At 41.3% G+C, this 25,448-nt stretch overlaps 1 protein-coding gene across 1 annotated transcript in view; it reads left to right on the plus strand.

Annotated features, from left to right (window-relative positions):
* Positions 1-25,448, plus strand: part of Adamts12 (ADAM metallopeptidase with thrombospondin type 1 motif 12) — a 241,599-nt gene that overhangs the window by 192,826 nt on the left and 23,325 nt on the right. Inside the window, exons 19-20 of the mRNA XM_027401266.2 lie at positions 10,832-11,911; positions 21,415-21,567. Coding sequence (XP_027257067.1) covers positions 10,832-11,911; positions 21,415-21,567 — 1,233 coding nt within the window. The remainder of the gene's footprint in view (positions 1-10,831; positions 11,912-21,414; positions 21,568-25,448) is intronic.

A 25,448-nucleotide genomic window follows, 5' to 3' on the forward strand; every position in this document is an offset into this window, starting at 1 on the left:
TTGATGGATAAGTAAGCAATGTACTCAACTGAGATAAAACACTTGTGTTAAAAAGTGTTTTATTATGAATAAAGGTTTCTTGTGTAGTGTACAAAGATGCTCTGAAAACATTATCTAATGAAGTCTAAATTTTGCATCAATAAAATTATCCTTTCTGAAGATACTTACTTAAAAGCAGGGTACTAGTGTGAACTGAGCATCTTTGATAACCTTCCCAAGATACTTGTGATCATGCAACTTCTAGTTCTGTGCAGGCTGTTCCAGTGGATATGTGGGCTAAAGTGAAGAAGTAGAATTTGTGGTCCCTAGACTATGAAAACTTTTTATCAAATGGGAGACGAGGGATAAAAAGTTGGGGAAGTAGGGGGGAGATGGGCAGTAGAGGAAGGCCATGAAGGTGCATTTACCGATAACATGTCTAGGAGTTAATACAAGCACATTATGGATTTGTATACTGATCCATCTGCAAACTTCAATGGCAAGTCAGAATGTCCCCCCTGCTATTCTTGGGAAGGCGCAACCATAGCATGTATTTGGCCTGACCTGTTCACCACCAACCTAGACTGCTGTAAATTATAGTGTTGTCAAAATGAAGCTGAATGAGGTATTGTGATGAACCCATTAAATTTGTTTACCAAAAAATGGGTTGGCTGCATCCAAAACACTTAATAATTCTTGTCATGTAGAATTTACTAATTGCCGGAAACCCAGGGCTTTCTCAAAAGGCTGTAATTACAGATTTGGCTGAGGATACCTTTCTGCGCCCATGTGTGCAGCACACAATAACCTGCCTTAGACCAAAGGAGTTGGCATGAGGTGACAAGTACTAGTGTCTGTGGTTCCCCAAGCAGGCTATTGTGTAGCTGATTGACAGGAGACATGGAATCCAGATTCTTGCTGCCTCTTGCAGTGCTGAGCAGGAGTCAAGCTGGCACCTTCATTAGGAGATGTAGGCAAAGTGCCTGTAGGTAAAACAGCACCAGTAGACTCATTGGATAGGTTTTCTTTCCCCCTCCTGTTGTTGTTCTTATCCGTCAATGAGCTTTGCTGAAATAGATTTAAAAAATAAATGTCTTTGACATTCTAATGATGCCAAGATACCTTTGTGTAGTTTTATATGTGTAAGTATTTTTATTAAAACTTTACTTATTTATTTTATCTAGATTTCTTTCTTATTAAAAATAGAATCTTCCCCATACAATATACTCTGATCACAGTTTCTTCTTCCTCAGTTCCCCCCACATCCTTCTCACCTCCCCTCCCACCCAAATCTATACCCTTTCTCCTTCAAAAAATGAAAACTAACAGGCATCTAAAAATAAAGTAAAACAAAAACAAGCCAGAATGGGACACAACAAATGAAAACATACATGTTGATCATATTCCCCTTCCCCAATTCCCAGATCCTCTCCACTTCCCAACCCTACCAATTTCATGTGCTTGCTGTCTTTCTCTTCCCCCAAATAATCATAAAACAAAAAACAAGGCTCAGAACAAACAAACAAAAGCCAATAAGGCAAAAAAAAAATACCAGAACAAAACAAACAGCACACACAGAAAACTGTGGAGTTTGCTTTGTGTTGGCCAACTGCTCCTGGGCATGGTGCCTTCCCTGGAGTGTGGTTGACATACCCAGTGACACCCATTGAGGAAAACTGATTTTCCCTTTCCCAGCAGGATCAATTACAAACAACATCTTGGGTAGATGTGAGACTTTGTGTCTACTTTTTCTTCTCAGTTCTGAGATTTTTGTCTGGCAGGAACCTGTGCAGGTCTTGTGCATTCATCCAGTCTCTGTGAGTTTCCACAGGCATCAGTCCTGTTATGGATGGAAGATACTGTCTTGTTGTAGTTATCCGCCACCTCTGGCTCTCTCTACCTCCTCTTGGGCATACATCCTTGAGCTTTTAGAGGAAGGATTTGACAAATACATCCCATTTAGGGCTGAGTGCTCTAACCCTGCACATTGCCCAGCTGTGGATCTCTGTGTTAATTACCATCTACTGCAGGAAGCAGCTTCCCTGATGAGGGCTGGATGATGCACTGAACTAGGGTATAGCAATATGTCTATCTATTTAAAACATCTTATATGTGGCATATTTTGATAATATTCTTTCCCACTCCCCATAAAAGGGATGCTAAGCGTGATTCTTGGCATACAGTATTTGTCATCAGAACTTCACCTTCATGCCTACATTGTTTGAAGTGCTCTAGATTTACCTTGGTCTGCACTGAGCTTTTTGCATTTGCTTAAGTATGAGGTAACTTGGCCAAAAGACCCCAACACTGAGAACTCCTAGGTTTCTGTTGAGTGGTTCTCCCTGCAGCTCTCAAGATGGAAAGGAGAAAAGCAAAGTTCATGAGACACCCAAACAAGGTTCCTCCGTTAACCTGTTATAAAGAGAAAGTAGGTTCTGCTGTGGCAGGCCAGCACACTCAACTCTGAGAAACAGTGATGGTCTGGAGGGGATTCTCCTCTCTCTCACCCTAGGAAACACTTGTTTCCTGTTCTCTTCAGCTGCTGTTTCCCATCCAACCCAACCTAAATTCATTCTGGACAACCACCTTAATCTCAAGCCTCTCCAAGGACCTTGTCCTGTTTTGCTCAGCCTAGTTTTTAGCATGAAGAATGGCAAGTCTATTTATTGTAAAGAAAGGCAAAGTATCCAAGTCTCTGTGGCTCCCACCATTTTCTTCAAGTACTACATACACTTCAGTGGCTTGCCACATGAGAGGCATTCGGTCTAGTAATGGGTTTGTGGTTACTAAATCATGGCTTCCTTGCTTAACATCTTGTCTCTACCATGTGTCATGTTTAATCTCATCGTCTTTGCTATGTTCTCCCTCCCATAGCATAGCAATGACTGGGGCTTTTATCATTTCTCTAAGTATAGATAGATTCATATTTCCAAGTTATTGCTATCACAGGACCTATCAAAAGTGCTACAGATATAAACACTAGCATTTGCTCAGAAGGCAGAAGGATGGACACACCAATAATGCCACCTATCATTTGTCAAATGCTTTCCCTGACTATGTAGGCTACTTTGTTTAACCCTTAAAATAACTCTAAAAGTTAATAACAGTTCATTAACTTCTGTTTTGTAACTTGAAAACTCAAAACATAAGCCTTTAAGTTTGCTTCTTACACAGTAGTTCAATAAATGATGAGTTGAGGTTCATACACATCTCTCATTTGACAATAATACGAGAGTAAAGCTTTATTTTGGTCAATACTAGGTTCACTTTTAAACCACTTTCCTGTGTGTTTGGTGCATATACTGCTTAAGTAAGGGGTCCCCTGCATATTTATTCATGTTTTTCACATGGGCTGATGGATGTTTTAGCTGCCCTTTGATTTGGTTTAATGTTAATGTGCATACAGCAAACATGGCATTTATTTAAGCCACACGTAGGTGTGTTTCTAAAGAGCTTCTCTCTTTAGGAGAATTTTAGGTTATTTACAGTAAGCGGCTCTATACATTGTAGTGTGAAATGAAAATTATGGTCATAACTAGGGACAGAGACCATGATCTAAGCATGAAACCCATATGGTTACTATTTTGCAATTTGCAGTGTAGCCCCAAGCAAATGGCAACTAAAACAACATAGTAGGTGCCACATTCTTTCTAGGTGATGGACAAAGCAAGATTCTGCAAGATTGTAAATAATTACCAAAGTTATATGTGAGTTTTTATCTGTTTTGCTGTGAAGCAATCCCTCTCCTGCTAAGCAAACATCTCAAAAACTTTAAAATTTATTTTGAAATTAACTCTTGCTAGGTTAGCCACGCTAGATTCTGACTTTTGACCTTCTTGCACCACCTTCTTGAGTATCTGGGAATACAGGTGTGCCTCACCACACTCATCTTATTTCAGCATTTTAGTCGTGGATCCAAGATCTAGAGAAAGGTTCATTCCTAGGTTCTGTGGAAAGTTGTGCCATCTTTTTACATGGATGGATGGATGGATGGATGGATGGATGGATGGATGGATGACCAGGAAACCACTTTCAATACCATGTAATTAGTAAATGTGTCTGTCTTTATGCATCTCAGACAGGAAGGGAAGCAGAAAAGACTCCAAAGAACCACTCAGACTCTGTACTGTATAAAGTCACAGTACAATCTTAGGTAATTATTTTACTCCATTAGCCCCAGTTTCACCAACTATAACCCAGTGTGTTTTTTCTCCAGACTGTGTAGAATGGTAATTTTCTAGTTTTTTTCCAGCCCTAGCAATCTCTAATTGTGTGATCTTGAGCTAATATTAACCAATCTAACCCTTTCCTCATTTCTATTATTGTAAGGATTAAATAAAATAAATCATGTAAGCACTTACCATATTGCCTGAAAAATAGTGTGTACCACTAAATTATGACTTTATTGTCTGACAAGAAGACAAGGCTGACCATTTATGTTACTCTAATTTTGCAATCTTTGTCCATCAGAGGTATTGAGAGCACCAAAGCAACTGACCTATGGTTATCTTAAACTACCCCATCCTTTAGCTCAGGGCCACCTTAATTCATAAAGCACTATAGACGTGCTTCATAGGTGCTTGAGGCTTAAAACCAAATGAATGTGTTACTTTAAAAAAGTCAAAAGAATATTGGAAGTCAACTATATGTGTATTAGTAGCAAAATAACCCCATTTTTCAGATGAAGAAACTGTAGCATAGAGATGCTTACAAAGATATACAAGTCATGCATCTACCGAGTGATGAAGCGAGCTTTGAATGAAGGCAGCTAAGACTGCATGTTGAGTACTGTCATACATCTCAAGTGTCTGTGAAATGCAGCAATATAGCAGTTCCTAGAACTCATAAGAAACATATTCTGCTTGGAAACAATTTGAGAGTCATCTTTCTCACTTTTCTGGAATTCACAATGTGCATAATGATTACTTAGATCTAAGTCTCTCAAAACGAAATGACTTAGTCTCACCAAATAATTGTAAAATCAAAAGAAAAAAAATGTTTCAGTTGGTTGCTACTGAAACACTGTCTCTCACTTGAGACTGGAAATGCATTGGAGTGCATCTCATGAGAAATAATGTAGGCTATCTCAAAACAGGTGTGCTTAGGGTCTAAGAATATCTTTAATCTGTCCTTCCTATGCCTGGCCAAAACACATAAACAGATGAATAAAGCAATCAATCAATCAAGTTTCTGGTGGTTTATTAAGTGAAGTCTGTTTGTAAAGGTGTTATAGCATTATGGCAGCCAGATACCTAACATGAGTCTGGTGATTTGGATGAGAATGACACTCATAGGCTCATATGTCTGAATGCTTGGTCCCTAGTTGGTGGGACTATTTGGGAAGGATTAGGAGGTGTGGCCTTGCTGGAGGAGGTGTGGCCTTACTGGAAGAGGTATGTCACTAGGAACAAGCTTTAAGGTTTCAAAAGCCTATACTATTCCCCCTCCCCCCTCTGCCCACCCTGCTGCCTTGTAACTGTGGATTGGGTTGTAAATTCTCAGTTACTGCCCCAGCACAATGCCGGTCTCCCTGCTGCCATGCTAGCAACCATGATGATCATGGACTCTAACCCTCTGGAATTGTGGAGCGCCAATAAGCATTTTCTTTTGTAAGTTGATTTGGTCATGGTGCTGTATCACAACAGTAGAAAAGTAAACAAGACAATGGTTTAAAAGGGAAAGATTTATTTTAGCCTATGGACTCAGTTTTTCAGTCCATTGATTTTATTCCCATGGCAAGGTGCAACATCATAGAGGAAGTGCCTTGTGGGAGAACAATGTTCACTTCATGGCATTTAGGAAGCAGTAATAGGAAGAGGCTAAGGAAAAATTCACCTTTCAAATCCTGGACCTGGGATCTGCTTCCTACAACCAGGACCCACCTTTTACTCAAAGCCACCTCCGAGCAATGCCATCCTACCAGAAGCCTTCAGGGTATTTATCCATTGACCAAGTTAAAGTGTCCACAGTCTAGTCACTGCCCAGTGAATGGGTTCACCAGGCTGGGACCAGGCTTCAACCATAGGCTCCTTCTTGAAACACTTCCAATCCAAGCAGAGACAAATACAGAGTAACTAAACAGACCAGATATTAGTTGCTACGAGTGAGTTTTCAATGGTTCTTCAAATAGAAGGCATGGCAACAAACGCAGCACCAGGAAAGTACATGTGAAGTCCTGTAGGGATTCCTGCAAACAGAAGGGAAAGCATGGAGGGACAGGAGACATTTCCAAGCTCACCTCTAGTAGTCTCAGTTAAGGTCTCAAGTACTTCTGTGTGTTGATGCTCTGACCTGATTTTGGGCATGGAGTGTCTGCAAACCAACATCTCAGCCCTTTCCAAACATGGCAGCCTATGGTCTTCTGATTACTAGGAAATATACTTAGGCACTCTTGTTGCTAAGAGCTACTCAGAAAGCTGGTTTCAAGCCACACTGAGCCTCTCTCTCTTTTTTTGCAGATTTTTTTATTTGAATTAGAAACAAGATTGTTTTACATGACAATCCCAGTTCCCATCTCCCTCCCGTCCTCCTCTACCACCACCCCCCAACTAAAACCCTATCTATCACATATCCTTTCTGCTCCCCCTGGATGGTGAGGCCTTCCATAGGGTGTCATCAGAGTCTATCATATCCTTTGGGATAGGACCTAGGCCCACCCCCATGTGTGTTGGCTCAGGGAGTATTCCTCTATGTTAAAGGGGCTCCCAAAGTCCATACCTATGCTAGGGATAAGTACTGAACAACTACAGGAGGTCCTGTAGATTTCTGAGGTTTCCTCACTGAAACACATGTTCCTGGGTTCTGGATCAGTCCCCTGCTGGTATCCCAGCTATCAGTCTGGGGAGCAAGAGTTCCCCGATGTTCAGGTCAGCTGTTTCTGTGGGTTTCACCAGCCTGGTCTGGACCCCTGTGTTCTTCACTTGTCCTTCTCTGCATCTGGAGTCCAGTTCAGTTCAGTGTATCACACTGAGTCTCTTTATTGTGTCTGTTTTAAATCATCTAAGATATGGAATTGCTTTCTTAGAGTTTCTCTAATGAAGTCTCATGAACTAGCTATCTGAAACAATGGGAAATTTCTTGTATTACCGTTTATAAGGCAGAAATCCTAGATCAAGATCTCAGGAGGCTAACTTCCTTCTGAAGTTCTGTGAGGGACAATGACCTCATGCCTCCTTTTCCCTGCTTCTGGTAGTTTCCTAGAAATCTTTGGGCTCCCCTGACTTGTAAGTGAACCACCATATCCCACCTTCATCTTCCCACATATTCTTCCTACAAGATATTTCTTTGTCCAAAACTCCCCCTTGTGTAAGAATACTGATAGTACAGGGTTAACACCCACTCTAAAAGACCTCATTTTAAATTGATTCCCACTTAAACTGTCCCTAAATTAGAGAACATTCTGACATGGAAGGCAATTTGACTCTGATATGTCTACTTTTAGGGAGGAGAGATGACATACATTCACTCATAATATGTAATGTTTTAGCTTATGTTCAAACATAATTTTTGGTATGAAGCACACTCGTTCATTTATAAATTCCTGAGTTATAGAGGAATGTTTTATGTACAAAATATTAGCTGTTTCTCACTAAGCCCCTTTAGCCCAAAACCTCTAATAAGTTCCTGCTGTGTTTTTAGATGAACTCACTCAGTGCCACACATCTGAGCCTCCAGTCAGTTCCTCTTGCCTTTGTGCACCTTGGGTGGGTAGAGTTGGCCAACTCAGCAGCAGGCCTCTTTCTCAGCAGGCTATCTCCAGAGGCTTTAATTCAGGAGTGGCAAAAAACTCCCAGAGAGGTCACAAATTGGATGAATAGCAAGCTACTTGCCTGGTACAGGGTTCAAAATGATAAATGAGGTCAGGGCATATGATAATCATAGCTGAAATTGGTTGTGAGGATTCCAAAAGTACCAATTGAGATGTGCTTCAAGTATGTGTCAGCCAGTTGCATTTGTCTCATCTGACGAGCTTGACAGTTCTAGAGGAGATAAATGCTCTAAGAAGATTCAGCTCCAGGCTGAATACAAAGAGGCACTGTTTGTTCGGGTGGCTATGAGAAAAAGCAACTTCCTGCTTGGGCTCAGAGTCCTTGGTAGATAGCATCCCATTGGGCACAACATGCCCTGTGATAAGGATGGCTAAGGAATGGTCACTGTAGGTCATCTGGAAGAGTGGGTGTCTCCTGGGGAAGGAAGGTACATGTGGGTGTGCCAGAGAACACATGTGACGGTCGCAAGCCTGGGTTTCCCTAACTGAAGTTTTGAACTCATTGGGAATGAGTCCAATGGGTGATAATCATCCGACATTTCAAGCAAAGTAAAAAATCTGGAATCTTATTTATAGGAAGTTTCTAACTTTTAAAATGTTTACCACTATTCCATTTTTCACATATCGATTTTGTTGTTTTAAGACAGAGTAGACCAAAATGCATGTGACTATGCCTGATGGGAACAAAATAAAGGAGGAAATGTTTACACCAATAGGACTTGAGGAAGCAAGGAACTTAAGCTAAAAAAAAATGCATAAGCTTAGAGGTAACAATATTTTGAAGTTATTTCTTTTCTCTATAGTTCAATATAGTGGAAACAGAGAGCACATGCTTCAAAGCTTTTTAATTAAAAAAAAATGAAGTCTATTGTGCATGTTCACATTCCCACAGGCAGTAGAATTCCTACAAGCCAGAATAACCCAGAAGCTTGGGGCAGATGCAGAAGAATCCCCTGTGTTGTTATATATTCTGATGCCTCTTGGAGAGAAAAATTGCAAGAGGGACCACATGCCCTTGAGACCATTTGGCATTAGCTTTGTTTGTGAATACATGCTAAAAGCAAAGCAGCCTGAGGGGAAATGTATTCAGGCACAGACTGAAACTTACTTTGCTGCATTTATCAATTTTTACAATGTGAAGAGTTGAAAATCCAAGATGATGAGGGATGACTAAGCTGAATGGGTCATGAAGTGTCTTTATATTCAAAAACGACAGAAATCTGAGACAAAGCAGAAAAATTAATACCTCCAGCTTGCTCTTTTTTAGGCTCCTAGTGAATTATAGAAGGAGCCCCAGAAGCACCAGAAGATATTTCTTAAGCGACAGCCTCACCATTGGTGGGAAATATAATGTAAAACACAGTTCCCACCAGATATGAGCACTTCATGTAAAACACAGTTCCCACCAGATATGAGCACTGTAACTACTGGCCAGCCTCAGGACTGGACATTTGAGTCCTTTACTAACTGCACCCTAAGCCCTAATCTGTATCCGGCACTGCTTTGACTCTATGGTCTCCTGCATTCAATGGTGCATCTTGCTTCCAAAAGGAGCTGATTCCCCAGAACTATTATGCATCCCGAGTGATTGTGCTTGACGGAAACAAAATAAAGAATATTTTTTACACCAATAGGACTGGAGGAAGCAAGGAATTTAAGCTTTAAAAGAATGCATAATCTTATAGGTAACCAACCATTTCCCTATTCTTGTTTTTCCCCCACCAAATAAAACACTTAGAATTATATACAGTGATCAGATATCTTAAGAATTATCCTGGCATGTAAGCAAGCATAAGGAATACTCCAGCCTTTGGGTTGTTACCCTTGCAACATCAAAAACACCGGGCAACTCACTAAGCAAAGACTATGGATCTGTGCTTCACTGGGCTTTGCCAGAGAAGAAAGCTTTTTGCAGAGGCTGACCTGCAGCCTTTCAAGTAGGTTCTGAAGCCTTTGACTCCTCTCGTGCAGAGGGAAAAGTAATCACACTGCCTTGAAAATCTTGCAGAGATATTGCAAATATCACACAGAATAATGGCTGCAAGGCTCTGTGAAATCCATGGAGTATTGTGCAGGCATAGCCCAAGGAAACCTGCTTTTGAATTCAAGGATGCAAGACAGAGAATACTAATCAGTGTAAAATGGATGGCAAGAGGACCTGAGTGGTCCATGTTCCAGTGCTAGCTACCTGTTGGTTGAAAACACATGTCATTAGGAAAAGTAAAAATGGAACAGTTCGGTGAAAGTGTGGATCTTTCAAAATAACTAATTTCCTTTGTTACATAGCAACTATGTATGATTAGCAGCTATAGAGCTAGAGGAAACAAGTTTTGCACTGTGCTCTGAGGATGGAGTGCCCTGTCTGAATCCCCCACAAAGGTAATCTAGATGCCTGTGCTTTAGCAAACCTTCCAGGACGTAAAAGGAAACTAGGGTGGGAATTACGCCACCTTCTCAGTGTGCGTATTAATGTCACATTGATGGAAGGACGAAATTATTTGAGAAAGGATGTTTTCCACCTTTGATTTACTTCTCATTTTTCAAGTTCAGGAAAAATAAACTTACAACATAAGTATTTTTGAAGATGGTGATTATCTACCTTTTAATGTAATTCCACCTGCCATAGATGACTGTGGCACCTAGGAGAAACTAGACGAATTCTAATCATTATTTTCTAAACATGAAAGGTTTCATGTAACTAGTTTAGTGCAATCTTGAGAATCTGAGAACATTTTGTACTAATTTAATAGCATTATAACCCTGAGAAAGAGATAATAGTCTCCATTGCTCTCAAAGAGACCCTGTGAGTGATTTAACTCACTCCATTCCTTGTAGAGAAGGTAGCGTCTAGTTTTAAAGACCCAAGCTGCCTTCAGTTTGACTATTTAATGGTTTTTGTTCAGGCTGGTCCTGGGCCCTAGGTCCTGATCTCCTGGGTCCTGATCTCCAGGAGACGATGTAAAACTAAAAGCATGGAAACCAAATGGAGATAGAGCATTAGCGGCACAATTCATCACCACTGGGCATGACCATACGAAGAAAGGCATCTTTTTCACTAAACTAACATCTGTCTCTCTTTTCCAGTGCTCTGTTTCCTGTGGTGGTGGAGTGCGGATTCGAAGTGTCACATGTGCCAAGAACCATAATGAACCTTGTGACAAGACACGGAAACCCAACAGTCGAGCTCTCTGTGGCCTCCAGCAATGCCCATCTAGCCATCGAGTTTTGAAATCCAATAAAGATATAGCTCCCGGTGGGAAAAACCAACCAATACCAGAGTATGACCCTTTTAAGCCCATCCCTGCACCTACGTCAAGGCTCACACCACTGTCCATACCCACAGTACCTGAGTCTGTGAGCAGAAGTTCTCAGGCAATCACCAGTCTTGGCCCCACTATAGCGCCTGAAGAAGAACCAACCCAAACTGAAGAGGACTCTCACTACCCTACTTCCTCTGGAAGCACTTCCCAGGTCCCCCTCACTTCCTGGTCATTGAGTCTCCAGCCTGATGATGAAAACGTTTCTAGTTCAGCTATAGGTCCTACTTCGGAGAGTGACTTTTGGGCAACCACAACAAGCGATTCTGGCTTATCATCTAGCAATGCGGTGACTTGGCAAGTAACTCCATTTTATAACACCTTGACCACAGATCCAGAAGTAGAGATACATAGTGGCTCAGGGGAAGACAGTGACCAGCCTATGAACAAGGATGAAAACCACTCTGTGATATGGAATAAGATCAGAGTCCCTGAGCATGATTCTTCCATGGAGAGGAATGCAGAAACACCACTTGGACCTCCACCGACATCTTATGTTGAGGAAGAGACCTCATGGCCTCCCTTCAGTGCAACCATGGAAGGCTCAGTACCTGACTGGTCCCTTAAAAATGAGACACCCAGAGCTGAGGGGCTGATCACTGAAAAACCAGGGAACATTCCACTCCCTCTTGGAGGAGGCCAGCCAACACCCTCAGAAAAGTTAGAAAACCATGACCACTTGGCATTGGCAAATAATACAAATCCACCCCAAGGCTCTGGACCTGTCCTGAGTGAGGAAGATGCATCTATTCTGATTGCTGAGGGATTCCTGCTAAATGCTTCCAATTACAAGCCGCTTATGAAGGACCACAGCCCTGCATACTGGATTGTTGGAAACTGGAGTAAAGTAAGAGATTCAGTTTCCTATCCCAGACCTGATGCTATATGAGAAATATCTAGGAATGCTTTGTTGTGAAAAGTCTGAAATGAAATTACATTAAATTGTTGACTAATTGGGCCTGGAGGAACACACTTGTAATCCTAGCTCTTGAGAGGCTGAGGTGGTAGATGCTGAGTTGAATACCAGCCTGGGCTACAGAGCACATCTGGAAGCCAGCTCAGTTACATAAGATCTGATGAAATAAAAGAGAAAGAAAGGGAGAGAATGGAGAGGATAGAGGAGGATGAAGGGGAAAAAAGGAAGGAGGGAGGAAGGATAGAAGAAAAATGTGTAATGACAATTACAACCTTCTCTGTGCCAACTCCCCAAATAAGAAGGAGAAGAGTAAATACATTACTTACAAAATGTATATAATTTATTTATAAAATTACAAGATATATTATTTATAAAACAATGTGTACATACAAGTATATATCTATATATTATTCACAAGTGCTACAGGGAAGACATACAATCTTGCAGAAGACCTGAGCCAGTTACTGTGTTAGCATGAAGAATCCAGTCATCTTTCTGTGGCTGGTGCTTAAGCTGCAGGCTGATATGTCTAGGGTGGGACATCTCTGATATCCCTTCCAGCTGACTACTCCAGGGGTCCTATGATGATAGACAGCTATAAGGACCTGTCCTCACATTCCAGCAGAAAGCTAATGCTCAGACTTTGTTCAGACTGGTGCAACAATTACAATTGGATTGGAAATCTGAGACAAACTCTAGAAGAATTATATACTTACTATGTCAACAATTCTTTATATCCAATACATGTATTCTATCCTATTATCAAGGGGTATATATCCCTTGATTTCATATATGTGTGTACTCAAAACAAGCTGGAGAAGAAATATCTATCAAAGGGCCCTCTTAATCTTTATTTTCCTATTTTCTTTTTCTTCTTTTCTTTTAATTGTTTTATTTGAATTAGAAACAAGATTATTTTACATGTCAATTCCAGTTCCCTCTCCCTCCCCTTCTCCCCTGCCTCCCCCCCACACACCAACTAACACCCTACCTATCCCATACCCTTTCTGCTCCCCAGGGAGGGTGAGGCCTTCCATAGGGGATCCTCTGAGTCTGTCATACCTTTGGGATAGGGCCTAGGTCCATCCCGTATGTCTAGGCTCAGGGAGTATCCCTCTATGTGGGATGGGCTCCCAAAGTTCATTCATATGCTAAGGATAAGTACTGATCTACTACAAGGGGCCCCATAGATTTCCAAGGTCTCCTCACTGACACCCACGTTCATGGGGTCTTGATTAGTCCCATGCTGGTTTCCCAGATATCAGTCTGAGGATCAAGAGCTCTCCCTTGTTCAGGTCAGCTGTTTCTGTGGGTTTCACCAGCCTGGTCTGGACCCTGTTGCTCATCACTCCTCCTTCTCTGCAACTGGATTCCAGTTCAGTTCAGTGTTTAGCTGTGGATGTATGCTTCTACATCCACAAGTTGCTGGATGAAGGCTATATGATGCATATAAGTCAGTCTTCAATCTCATTATCAGGGGAGGGCATTTAAGGTAGCCTCTTCTCTGCTGCTTAGATTGTTAGTTGGTGTTATCATTGTGGATCTCCAGACATTTCCCTAGTGCCTGATTTTTCTTTAAACCTATAATGTCTCTCTCTGTTATGGAATCTCTTAATCTTGCTCTCTTCTATTCTTCCCCCAACTTAACCTTCCTGCTCCCTCATGTTCTCCTCACCCCTCCTCTTGTCCCCTTCTCATTCTCCTAGCTCCTTTCCCCTCCCCCCATACTCCCAATTTGCTCAGGAGATCTTGTAACTTTCCCCTTCTCCGGGGAACCATGTATGTCTCTCTTAGACTTCTCTTTGTTTCTTAGCTTCTCTGGCAGTGTGGGTTGTAGCTGGTAATCCTTTGCTCTATGTCTAGAATCCATAAATGAGTGAGTACATACCATATTTGTCTTTTTGTGACTGTGTTACCTCGCTCAGAATGGTTTCTTCTAGTTCCATCCATTTGCCTACGAATTTCAAGATTCCATTGTTTTGGGGGGGGGGGTTTCTGCTGAGTAGTACTCCATTGTGTAGATACTTTATCCATTCTTCAGTTGAGGGGCATCTAGGTTGCTTCCAGGTTCTGGCTATTCCAAATAATGCTGTGATGAACATCATTGAAAAGATGTCCTTGTTGTATGAATGTGCTTCTTTTGGGTATACACCTAAGAGTGGAATTGCTGGATCTTGTGGTAGACTGATTCAAAGGGCCCTCTTTCTACTTGTGATACACTTAAACTGCTTTATTAATATATGATCACATATCACAAATGTTACCTATTTACACAGCTAGGCACCCACTTTCATTTTATTCTTCTTTGGGTGGCCTCATTTTAAAAAAAAAAATCACTATGGTTCATTGAAAGAATTGTAATATCTAAGAAAAATTAAGCATTATAATAAAATGCTGGCCCCTACTTTCAGGCTTTAGAAATTTGACTAGATATTTGTTTGCTTGGTTTTGTGTTTGGTTGGTTGGTTGTTTTTTTGTTGTTTGTTTGTTTTGTTTTGTTTTTGAGACAGGGTTTCTCTGTGACTTTGGAGGCTGTCCTGGAACTAGCTCTTGTAGACCAGGCTGGTCTCGAACTCACAGAGATCTTCCTGCCTCTTCTGGGATTAAAGGCATGAGCCACCCCGTCTGGCTTGTTTGTTTTTATTTCTACAACTAGTGACATCCTTTTGAGGCACCAAAATAATTTCTTAGCTATTTTAATTTTGAAATTCAGTAAAAGTTTAGCATATATAAAATTATGTAGCCACAAATTCAAATAATTCAGGGTTTTTAAATAATTTATGTCTTATTTTCTTTTCTAAAGAGAGCTGAGCTAGAGCAGTTAGTTAAGAATAATGGCTAGTGTCTAATAGCTGTTGATATAAGAAAAAATATAGTTAGAGCAATTTACAAGGCATGCTAACTTCCCGAACATTCTCATATATGGTCTCTTAATATTTCACTTTGGCTATCCTAGAAAGTAGATGGTGTCTATCCCATATATGCTGATTTACAAATCGGAAACATAGAGGCTAGTTATTAAGTGACTGTCCAAAAGCTCACTTTTCAACGCGATGATGAACTTTCTTTTTTCACTATAACCTCCTGACTCTATGTTGAATTGTGACACCAACTTACAAATTAAGAGTATAGCATTCTTTTGTGTAAATTAGCCAGCTTCAGTGGGTCACGATACTAGCTTTACCAGCACCATGTGGGTAAATTAAAAACTTCAAAGGTTTCTGTACCAAATTTGTAATTATTTGCACTTGAACTATCTTTTCACATGGATTTATGTTCCATTTCCAAAGTGAGTTATCACAATTTTCATTGGTGAATCAACATCTTATCTCTATTCACAAAAGTCTTGCTTCAGAGATAAGATGTTTGTACTCATAGGAATCTAATTTATTGAAGGGAGATAAATGTGTCTCCTAAGCCAATATTTTAGTCACATTCCTATCTGATAAGTTCTGAAGGGCTGTTAGGACAAGAGCTGACAGTAAAAACTTAGTAACCTGTGAAGGCACTGCAGCCCGAGAAGATTAATGACACACTAGAGGTGAGGATGTAGAGGTTAAGTAACTAGAATCTTGCCCACTGAACAGTGATTTGAACTTGGGTGGACAACTGAGAACCCCAATCCCTTCCTTTGCAAATCAGAAACATTACCACCCTCTGTGCCTTTGGTTTTATTTGCTGTTCCTTTGCTCCTGTTATATATAAAAGCAGTGTCAGTTATGTAATGACTCTAAGTTGACAGATGAGAAAATAATGTATTCCACAAGAATGGATTTTGGAGTCATAAAAACAAATGCCCCCTATGATATCACTACCATTGATTCAGTGTAGAAATTTTAAAGTAAGTTTGACATTTTCAGGGTTTCTTAGAATGATTTCTTCTCAAATAACATTCTCAAAATGTGTCTTTCGAAAATCATGCCATATCCCCAAAAAGCAAAGACAGAGGCTGCTATCTTCCCATGCCAAAGCAATTCGGTAGCTGTGGCCTGAACTGATGGAATTTAGAGGTTCTTCTGAGATGTCCAGTTATAGCTAGTGTATGGGTCTGGGGTTCTTGAAGAAGGTAATAATTAGAGAGAGAATTTGGCAGCCATGATCAATGGGTGGTAGTTAGAGCCTTGAAAATGAGTGAGGTTACCCCAAAACTACCTGCACACTGCAAAGACCTGTGGCCCAGGAGTGAAACGATATAGAGCACTCATGTTTTAAAGAGATGGCTAAGTATCAGACCCCATGAGGAAGTCTGGTAAGGAATAATCTGATATGTAAGGCCTAGGCAAAGAAATGCAGCAGTGTTTATAATCAGGGGTGAGTCAACTATAGACCCTTTGCACTTGATCATTGGCAGGTGACTGATGACTTTGAGGAGGACAAGCTTAGTACTTAGATGGAAGCTACAGTATGAAGGGAGACCCCCTGAGAATGCAAGCCCAGTAATTGGGGAGAGCCCTACACTAGGATATTAGTAAGGATGGATAGCCCTCCTCTGCCCCGAAGGTAAATATGGAAGTTTTTTTTTAAAAGGTGCCTGTGGCTAGGAGGTGGTGGCTGATGCCTTTAATCCCATCACTCTGGAGGCAGAAGCAGGTGTATTTCTGAGTTTGAGGCCATCCTGGTCTACAGAGTGAGTTTCAGGACAACCAGAGATATACAGAGAAACCTGTCTCAAAAAACAAACCAACAAACAAGGGTTCCTGTGATTCTAGCACTCACAACGCAGAGGTAGGAAGACTATGAATTCAAAGCCCTCTTGGGCCACAAAGCAAATTCCAGATCATCCTGTGATGTATAATAATATCATGTGACTAAGTAAAAAAATACTAAAAATAAGTATTTGTTTCAGGATGACCAATCCTCTCATCTTTTTATCCATCCTCAAATCCCAAGACAGTTTTGTAATTGACAGTTTTGTGTTGCAGTGATTTGTTGTGATGACATTAGATGCCAATAGATGCTATTCAGTTGACAAATGTTAATTAATTCAATAAGAAATTACTATATACAAGAAACTAAAATATAATGGAGTAGCCATAGATTATAATGACTTTTGATCCTACAGGTTAAAACATGTTGATAATAGTAAATCAAGACACAATTCATTTAGGCTCAAATGTCATCATTTGGCTTTGACAAAAATAATTGTGGTATTGAATTTATCATAATTTACCAACAGGTTGGCAACAGTGTTACCATCTCCAGAGCTGCTGGTTGTAAGCAGTTTAGCTATGGGAAAGGAACAACAAGAATATGAATGAAAATTAGAGTTCTCTACTTGGCAGAGTTCCCTTACATGGCAGGACTTAGGAACTACTCCTTTTATGTATTTTTTTAGATAAAAATGTTTCATATACTTATTTGCCTGAGACAGTCAGAGTTCAGGATGGAAGTCTTGGATTTTGAGCATCCTGTGGTTCCTGATTCTTACATCTATCTGCCCACTTCTGAAGATGTTTCTTTTGGTGGTCATTCAGGACAATAGATCACTCATCTCTCTTTTACAATGTCTCAGAAACTTAAGAATCACCACTGATACTGGTTTGCCTCTCCCCCACTAAAACAAGCTCTAATAATGTTTAAAGTTGGGTGAACTCATCCATTCTGTCATCTCCTTTTTGTTTCCTGCTAGTTAAAGGCCTCATCTTCTGGTAGGGGGTATTTGAAAGTTAATGGGCCTAGTTTTGTTTGTTATTAAGTAATGATCACATTTAATGTCTGAAAGCCAACACTTAAAAATCACTGCAATATTCAGGGAAATCTTTAATAAGGAAGGATCCCCCAGCCCAAAGTACCAGTGTAACTCAGTAGTTAAGAATGCAAGATCCCAGCTGGGCATTGGTAGTGCACTCCTTTAATCCCAGCACTCCCGAGGCAGAGTCAGGCAGATATCTGTGAGTTCGAAGCCAGTTGGTCTATAGAGCGAGTTCCAGGACAGGCTCCAAAGCAATACAGGAAACCCTGTCTTGAAAAAACAAAACAAAACAAACAAAAAAATGTAAGATCCTCAGTTCCGGGTACCTGCCTTGCCTCACTGCTGGTCTGTGAGCCCCTACTCTTTCCCTGTTCCAATCTTTTCCAGACACTACTGCAAGAGATGTAAGAGATGTAAGAGGACTAACAGCTGTTCTAACCACTCCAATGTCCTTACAAATACTTGTCTTTTCAATACATACAGATCAGATGAAATGCACTCTGCCAATGATAAAAGGGGAAAATGAAAAAAAAAAAAGAAAAGAAAATCTAATCAAACATCAAATTGGCTCTGTGACATTACATAGGCTGACTTTCCAGTCTTACTGCTTTTCTGAACCAATTTGCATCTCAAAATTCAAAAGCTGAAAGTGCCCAATCTCCTTTATTCTCTCTCCCTTATTCTCTGACTGTCCCTGTCCAGTGTGCTCATCCATGATATTCCTTCTGTCTGGGATCTCCTTTCCCTCCCACTCTGCTCTCACACCCTTTGTGTTCTTCAGGGTCATTTTAAGCTCTTCTGGTCCCTAAGCCAGAAACCATTTCTAATGTTTCTTGGAGTTTGGTCTGAAGTCTCTCTTAGGATATACCCTCTGCCTCTCTCTTGCACTTGAAGATTGCTCAAGGCCCTCAATGTACCTAGCACATCTCTTTTACTAATTAAGGCAGCAGAATTATTAATTGATTCAGAAACGAAGTTGATCCTACAAAAAGGTATGCAGTTTGAAAATGCACTCCCTGGGCTTGAACCTTGAATAAATGCATCCTGTTACTCCCTCAGTTTCCTCCATGATCATTATATCTGACTCCTAAGGTTGGTATGAGATAAAAGAAATATCTAAGTGCTACAGAAGAATGCCAGACACATAGCAAGGAATGGGGGAGTTTTCTATCTGCACTCATGTAAGTATTAAGGGTTGTGTACCATGCACTGCTGTGGCTCTTACTCTGATAGAATCTCCCATCTCATCGAACTGCCTCCTTGGGCCAGTTCAACCAGACCCCTTGGGCCAGTCAGTGAAATGTAGGCTTGTGTAGCTAAGAGAATGAAAGTGACAGTATAATTTTCCACATCTTTTCAGAGCTTTTATTTTTCGGATGTTGCTGACCTGACCCTCAGTATCTGCTCTAGTTCTAGCATCCCACACTTGTTCCCGAACCTTATGGGTGGGTCAGTTGCTGCAGGACCGGATGAAGGTCAACTGGTCACGGGACAGAACTAAGTTACCCCACACACACACTTCCTCAAAGGCCTCTTGTTTTCTCTCATCTCCTATAAGGAAACCTCGAATTGACAGAATGTGGTTTTTGTTTTGCTTTTTCTATAGTCTGTGGATTTCCTCGTGTCAGCTTTACTTTTGGACTATGGCAAGATGCCTAAGTAGAAACCGTCAAAGAGAATTAAGCCAACTCCAGCGAGGAGGACTAAACTCCAAGCTCCATAAATAATATATATGATTTGTAGCATAAATATGGCCCAAGGAACTAAGGCCATCTCTTGAGATTTATGAGATCATTACTAGCCTGGCAATGTGGTCTCATTAACAACTGTCCTAGGCTTGGCTAAATGTTATATTCTCCTTCTATATCACAATATTAAGTTAATAACACAGCAAACAGTCTGTGTGACCTTGTGCAAGGTGGTATGCATAAGTAATCTTTAGTCCTCACAACAACCCGACATGAGGGGAATCCTACTGTTGTCACCAGTTTTACAGACTTAGGGAAGTTCAGAATCTGCAAAGGCTCACACAGTTGGCAGACAGCAGAACTGTGATTACCCATCAGGAGGTTCTATCAACTGCAGCTTGTCCTCTCGGGTCCCTGCTGGAGGTCAGTTGAAAGCTGGCCTGGGGTAGCTTCAGCAGAGTCATTTAATTCTGTTTCATGTTAGCTCTTATCTTCTTATGTATTACCCAGGCATATGCTCGTGGCAAAAGCAGAGTCCACAGCCAGTGTGGGAACCAAAGCATGGCAACTAGCATAGCATTAGCCTCCATACCCTATGAGCCAAAAGAAGTCTCAAGAACAGCCTTCATTTAGTGGCTGAGAAAAGCGAGTCCACCTCTTGAGGAGAGAAACTAAGAAAAGTGTGAGAGTGAATGGTGGAGAACATTAGCGGGCTTCATCCATGAGGTGGTAATTGCAGCACATTAGCTGCCATTGTCTCTACTATAAAGATGCATGATGCTGCTCAAGGAGAAACAGGAAAGACACAGATCAAGGATTAAGGATGAGGAGAAATTTCACTTACAAATGAAAATTGAAATAAGGTTATGACATTTGGTGTTTTCCACTTTTCCCTTTCTGTGATTCTATGATTTACCTAAGATAGAAATGTGACTATATATACATACACACATATATATGGTTTATAATACCATATGCATGTTTTATATATATATATATATAACCAAAATTTTCACAGATGAAGCACCAAATTGTAGAGAAGGCAAATGTGCAGTCAAGGAAACACAAGGCTTGCTCTTGATTTATATAATTTATCAAAAGAAACTTTCTTTTAAATATGCTCACAGCTGTGTTTTATGTATTCAAAAACAACCCCTTCCTAAGGGTAAGCAGGAAAGAGGATGCAAGGAGAAAATTTAAACGACCAACAGCAGAAACTGTGTAATCTTCAAGGTGGATGCAAGCTAAACTTGCGATACTAAATAATTATACATGAGTGAAGACAGCTTCAAACAAATCAATTCTACCTCTGGAAAAGGCTGCTGCCTTGTTCTCTGCCAGTGGGGCAAGAAGAGACAAGCAGCATTTTTTCACTTCTTCCCAGCTTCAGCTGTGGTCTAAGAGGCAACAGCACCAGCATCATCTGGGAACTTGGTAAAACTGCTGCGTTGCAGTGCTATGGAGGACACTGACTGGTGCTAATCTACATTTACCAGGGTTCCTGGATGTTACTTAGAGATAGAGATGCTAGAGTTTGGGAGTCACTACCGAAATATATGACATAAGGTCTGGAGGAAGAACGCCCCATCTTCCTCCATGCACAAACCAGCATTAAGCTTTTGTGTCTTTATCTATCCTATAATAAATAATACTAATTGGCACCATTGAAAGAAATCAGGTAAAAGCCATTGCCACATTGGATATGAGGTGTGAGGCGTATGCTCACATCTGGCATCCATTCTAAACTGGAATGTTAAGAAATACAGCAATGTGCCTGCGGCCCAAGCGCTTGTGTCAGTGTACTTATCAAGGAAAAGCACATTTCCATTTGCACTGGGCTGTCTTTGCATATGCAGCTGGGCGATTCCCTAACTGCAGCTGTCTGTTAAAGCTGTTCATTCTAAATCACTCAGCCAGACACTCAGATTGTGTATGTATTCATAACCGGGACAACTTAGCTTCTAGGACAGGACACCTTTGGCTCCAGGATCCCGGTGATGATTACACCTGAGTAAAAGCTTTCCGTTTCTCTTCTCTTGTCCTCCCTGCGGCAGTGCTCCACTACATGTGGGCTGGGGGCCTACTGGAGGAGTGTGGAGTGCAGCACCGGGATGAATGCTGACTGTGCAGCCATTCAGAGGCCAGACCCTGCCAAGAAGTGCCACCTCCGGCCCTGTGCTGGCTGGCGAGTGGGAAACTGGAGCCAGGTAAGGCATGAGATGGTGTTTTCAGGGAAAGAGGCAGGTCTTATATAAACACTTGCTGAAGGTGGTCACTCTCCTCACTTCCTCCCTTCTGCCTCTTTTAAAAAACACAGAGGCCCCATAGGCCTCTGGCAGTGGAACCAGTATTTATCCCTAATGCACAAATAAACTTTGGGAGCCCATTCCCCATGGAGGGATACTCTCTCAGCCTAGATACACAGGGGAGGGCCTAGGCCCTGCCCCAAATGATATGACAGACTTTGAAGATTTCCTATGGAAGGCCTCACCCTGCCTGCGGAGTGGATGGGAGGAGGGGGGTTGTGGGGACATAGGAGGATGGGAGGGAGAGAGAACTGGCATTGATCACAGATGCTACCATCAGGCATCAGCTTACTCTAAGTTATACAATACCTGGAAGTCAGACTTGTATTAACCCACACATTTTTACCTGTGTGTCCTTACTCTCACACAACATGCTAGGACAAAACTTCAAGTTCTCAAAATTAGTTGCTTTGTCCAACATGCAGTACAATATTTCTCAATTATTTCAACTTTGTATTGTATGAAAAGTATAACTGTGCAATGAAAAATTACCCCTTGTCACATATAATTAAGCCATGGCATGATGGCTTTTTGCAAAACAGTTTCATTTGCCTAAAATGAAAGAAAGCATTAGGAATAGTCTGGGGCTGCACGGATGGCTCGGCAGTTCAGAGTGCTTTCTGTTGATACAAAGGAATTGAGTCTAACTCGCAGCATCTACATGGGGTGGAACACAACTATCTGTAGCTCCAGTTTTAGGAGAGCTGATCCCTTCTTCTAGCCTTCACACGTGCACACACAGACACATAGTAAATACTACTACTACTACTACTACTACTACTACTACTACTACTACTACTACTACATGATGGTTTAAAGGGTAAAATGGCCACTAAAAAGTATATCCCAATGCTAGACATGACAGTACATGTCTGTAATCCCACCACATGTGAAGTCAAGGGAAGAGAATAATGAGTCAAGAGTCACTCTGAGCTTAGCATAAATTCCAGATCTGCAGGGTCTGAGGAAGAGTTGTGCACTGCTCACCTGTTCCCCCACCTCCCAGGATCCCAGAGACAATCAGATGCAGCAAGGAGTCTAGTCAAGCAGGAACCCATTTATTGCCTCACAGCAAGCATCTTTTAAAGCAAAAAACCACAGAGTGGGAAAACAGCCAACCAATGGTTTTAAAAGTCAGCCTATCACACACCTAGGAGCCCTATGCTTTACCTAGTGAACATGAGCCATTCGTGCAGTGACCTCATCTGATTCAATCTTGGCAACCAATCACCCTTTTTTGTAAACATCTTAGAACTTGCCCTCCTGACTTCCCCTCAGCACCATCTTTAACTGGCTCATGTGCCCTTCACAGTTCAGCCTGGGCTACATGAAACCCTGTCTCAGAAGCAAAACAACAGAAAGTATTTCCCATATTGACATGTATTTTACAACAATCTACATTACACAATTCACTCTTTGCTCTGCATGGTCCCTCGTGAAAGCAATATGTCAACTCTTCAGGTTAATCCAGGTGTTTTGAGGGTACTCAGTCAGGCCATCTTCCTATCGTCCTGGACTGGAGTTGAGGCAGCCTTTGGGACACACAGCAGTCAGTAGCAGAGTTGAGGGCCAGACAGGTATCAAAAGCATGTGTGAGACATGGATATCCCTTCCTTGTTCCATAAATGCCCAACTCTAGGCTTCCATAGATCCCTGTCCCTTCTCTAGTGAATCAGAGCCTCACGACTCTAAGACTTGTGGAGGGGGGAATCTACTTACAAAGTCTGCAGAGGCTGGAGACCCTCTAAAGTCTAGAAGATACTTCTTTCATTAGGTAGTCAGCTCATTCCCAAAAGAAGACTGTAAGGCACTGAATAGACTTACCCATTAGGTAGACTTACCTGCAGACAGGGGTATAAAATGTCATTGGTGGACCTTATGACCCTTCCCCTAAAGGAAGATTCTGAACTTAGGAAAGAAAAGAGAGTAGTAGGGCTGGCTCTTTAAAATCACTATGCATTCTAGTGACTCTTCCCATCCTCCCTGTCTCTGTGTTGGTACTATATGTTTCTTAAAGATAAATCCCTTTAGTTTCCTTTTTCTTCCAACTAGCAACAAACCCAGGATACAAAGACAGGCTACTTACCTGTGAGTTTTCTTCCATATCTAGAAATATCTAAAGAAATGTCTCATTTCTCAGACTTTGCTATGTGTTGCCCATGTACCATTCACCTGTCACTGAGAATGATCATTTCCATGGAAATTATATGGCATGGAGAGGACAGATGAGTGAAATGGCTGGTACCTCAAAAAGGTCAAGTCAAGTCTGAGGAATTCTAGATATCAGAACATCCCAGATGGAAGATTCAAGAGGTCATATCTGGGATTTGGCCAGAATCCTCCCTCCTCTATCCTGTTTAGATTTTCCCAGTTGACAGTTTGATTTTTCAGAGACTTACTCAGAATTAAAAATTCAACTTTACTTCAACCCTTGTGCATTCGTCTACAAATCTCTACCCAAATACAGAGAGACTTAAATTCCTTAGATTTCAGGCTGTATTGGAGTCTGTATTGGAGTCTTCTCCAAGCCCACAGGCAACACACCTGAGGCATTCAGTTACTCTCTGGGGATTATCCCACCACATGACCAGTGTCCAGGCTGATGTGGCATTGCATACTTATGCCTCTACCTGCACCCTTCTTGTGATCAAGTCTGCCACTCCTCTTGTGTTCATTTATCATATGTTTGACAGGGAAAAATCTGTATATTTAATTTTATCTTCCCAGTATATAGAGGTAACTTACCAGAATGGCTCTCCCTTCCCCTCTCTCTGCATTAATCTGGCTGAAACAAAGGAACAAAGGTTCTAGTCCTACTTTTGCCATGCACGTGGGCTAGGGAAGGCATATCTCTACAGAATTAAGTTTTAGAAGCAAGCTGGGTATAGTGGTGCATAGCTGTAATCCTCAGGCTAAAGATGCTGAAACAGGATTGTCATAAGTTTGAGTCCAGCCTAAACATCATACTGGGTTCAAAGGCAGCAAGACTACATAGCAAGATGTTAGGATGAATCTTTCTGCCAAGGGCCGCCGAGCCCCGCTGCCACATGTGCACTTTACGCCAGCCGCCTGCCCGAGTTAGGCCCAAATTAATACACAGAAACTTGTATTAGGTTCAAAGCTGCTTGGCCAATGACTAGGATTCCTCATCTGCTAGCTCAGTCTTAACTATCATAAATCTAAATATGTTATAAGACTTATCTTATCGGACGCCTTATTGGCATCCCTCCTTGCCGGTGGATCACATCCTGCCACTGGAGCAGGAGCAGAGGGGGGAAAAAAGGACCCTTCCACTTTCTCCTTCGCTTAAGTATGAGTCTCCTTGCTATGTCTACTACATTTCCCAGAATCCTCTTTGACTCCTAGTCCTGCCTAACTTGCCGTTTCATTGGCCAAACAGTATTTTATTTAATAGTCAATAAGATAAACATACACAGTAGATTTCCCATCAGCAAGACTCTGTCTCAGGAAACAAAACCATCCTAATGGCAGTGGTGTTCGGAGAAATCTGCATAGCTGAGTTGGTAGCCCTGCCCTGTCTTTAATTTGTGTGTAGACTGGTCCTTTCTTCTAGCCTCTTTGGAGGATTAATGTCCTCACTTCAGTAATACATTAGATAATATTGCCTCTATGTAATTTATGAGGTTGTGTAAGGGTCAAAAGGTGTATTTGTTAGCTTTTGTCACTACAATAAATACCTGATATAATCAACTCATAAAAATAAGGGGCTTATTTTAACCTATGGTTTTATAGGATTTGATCCTTGATCGGTTGCTCTCATT

Source organism: Cricetulus griseus, chromosome 2, assembly GCF_003668045.3.
Source record: "Cricetulus griseus strain 17A/GY chromosome 2, alternate assembly CriGri-PICRH-1.0, whole genome shotgun sequence".
Classification (NCBI taxonomy): domain Eukaryota; kingdom Metazoa; phylum Chordata; class Mammalia; order Rodentia; family Cricetidae; genus Cricetulus; species Cricetulus griseus.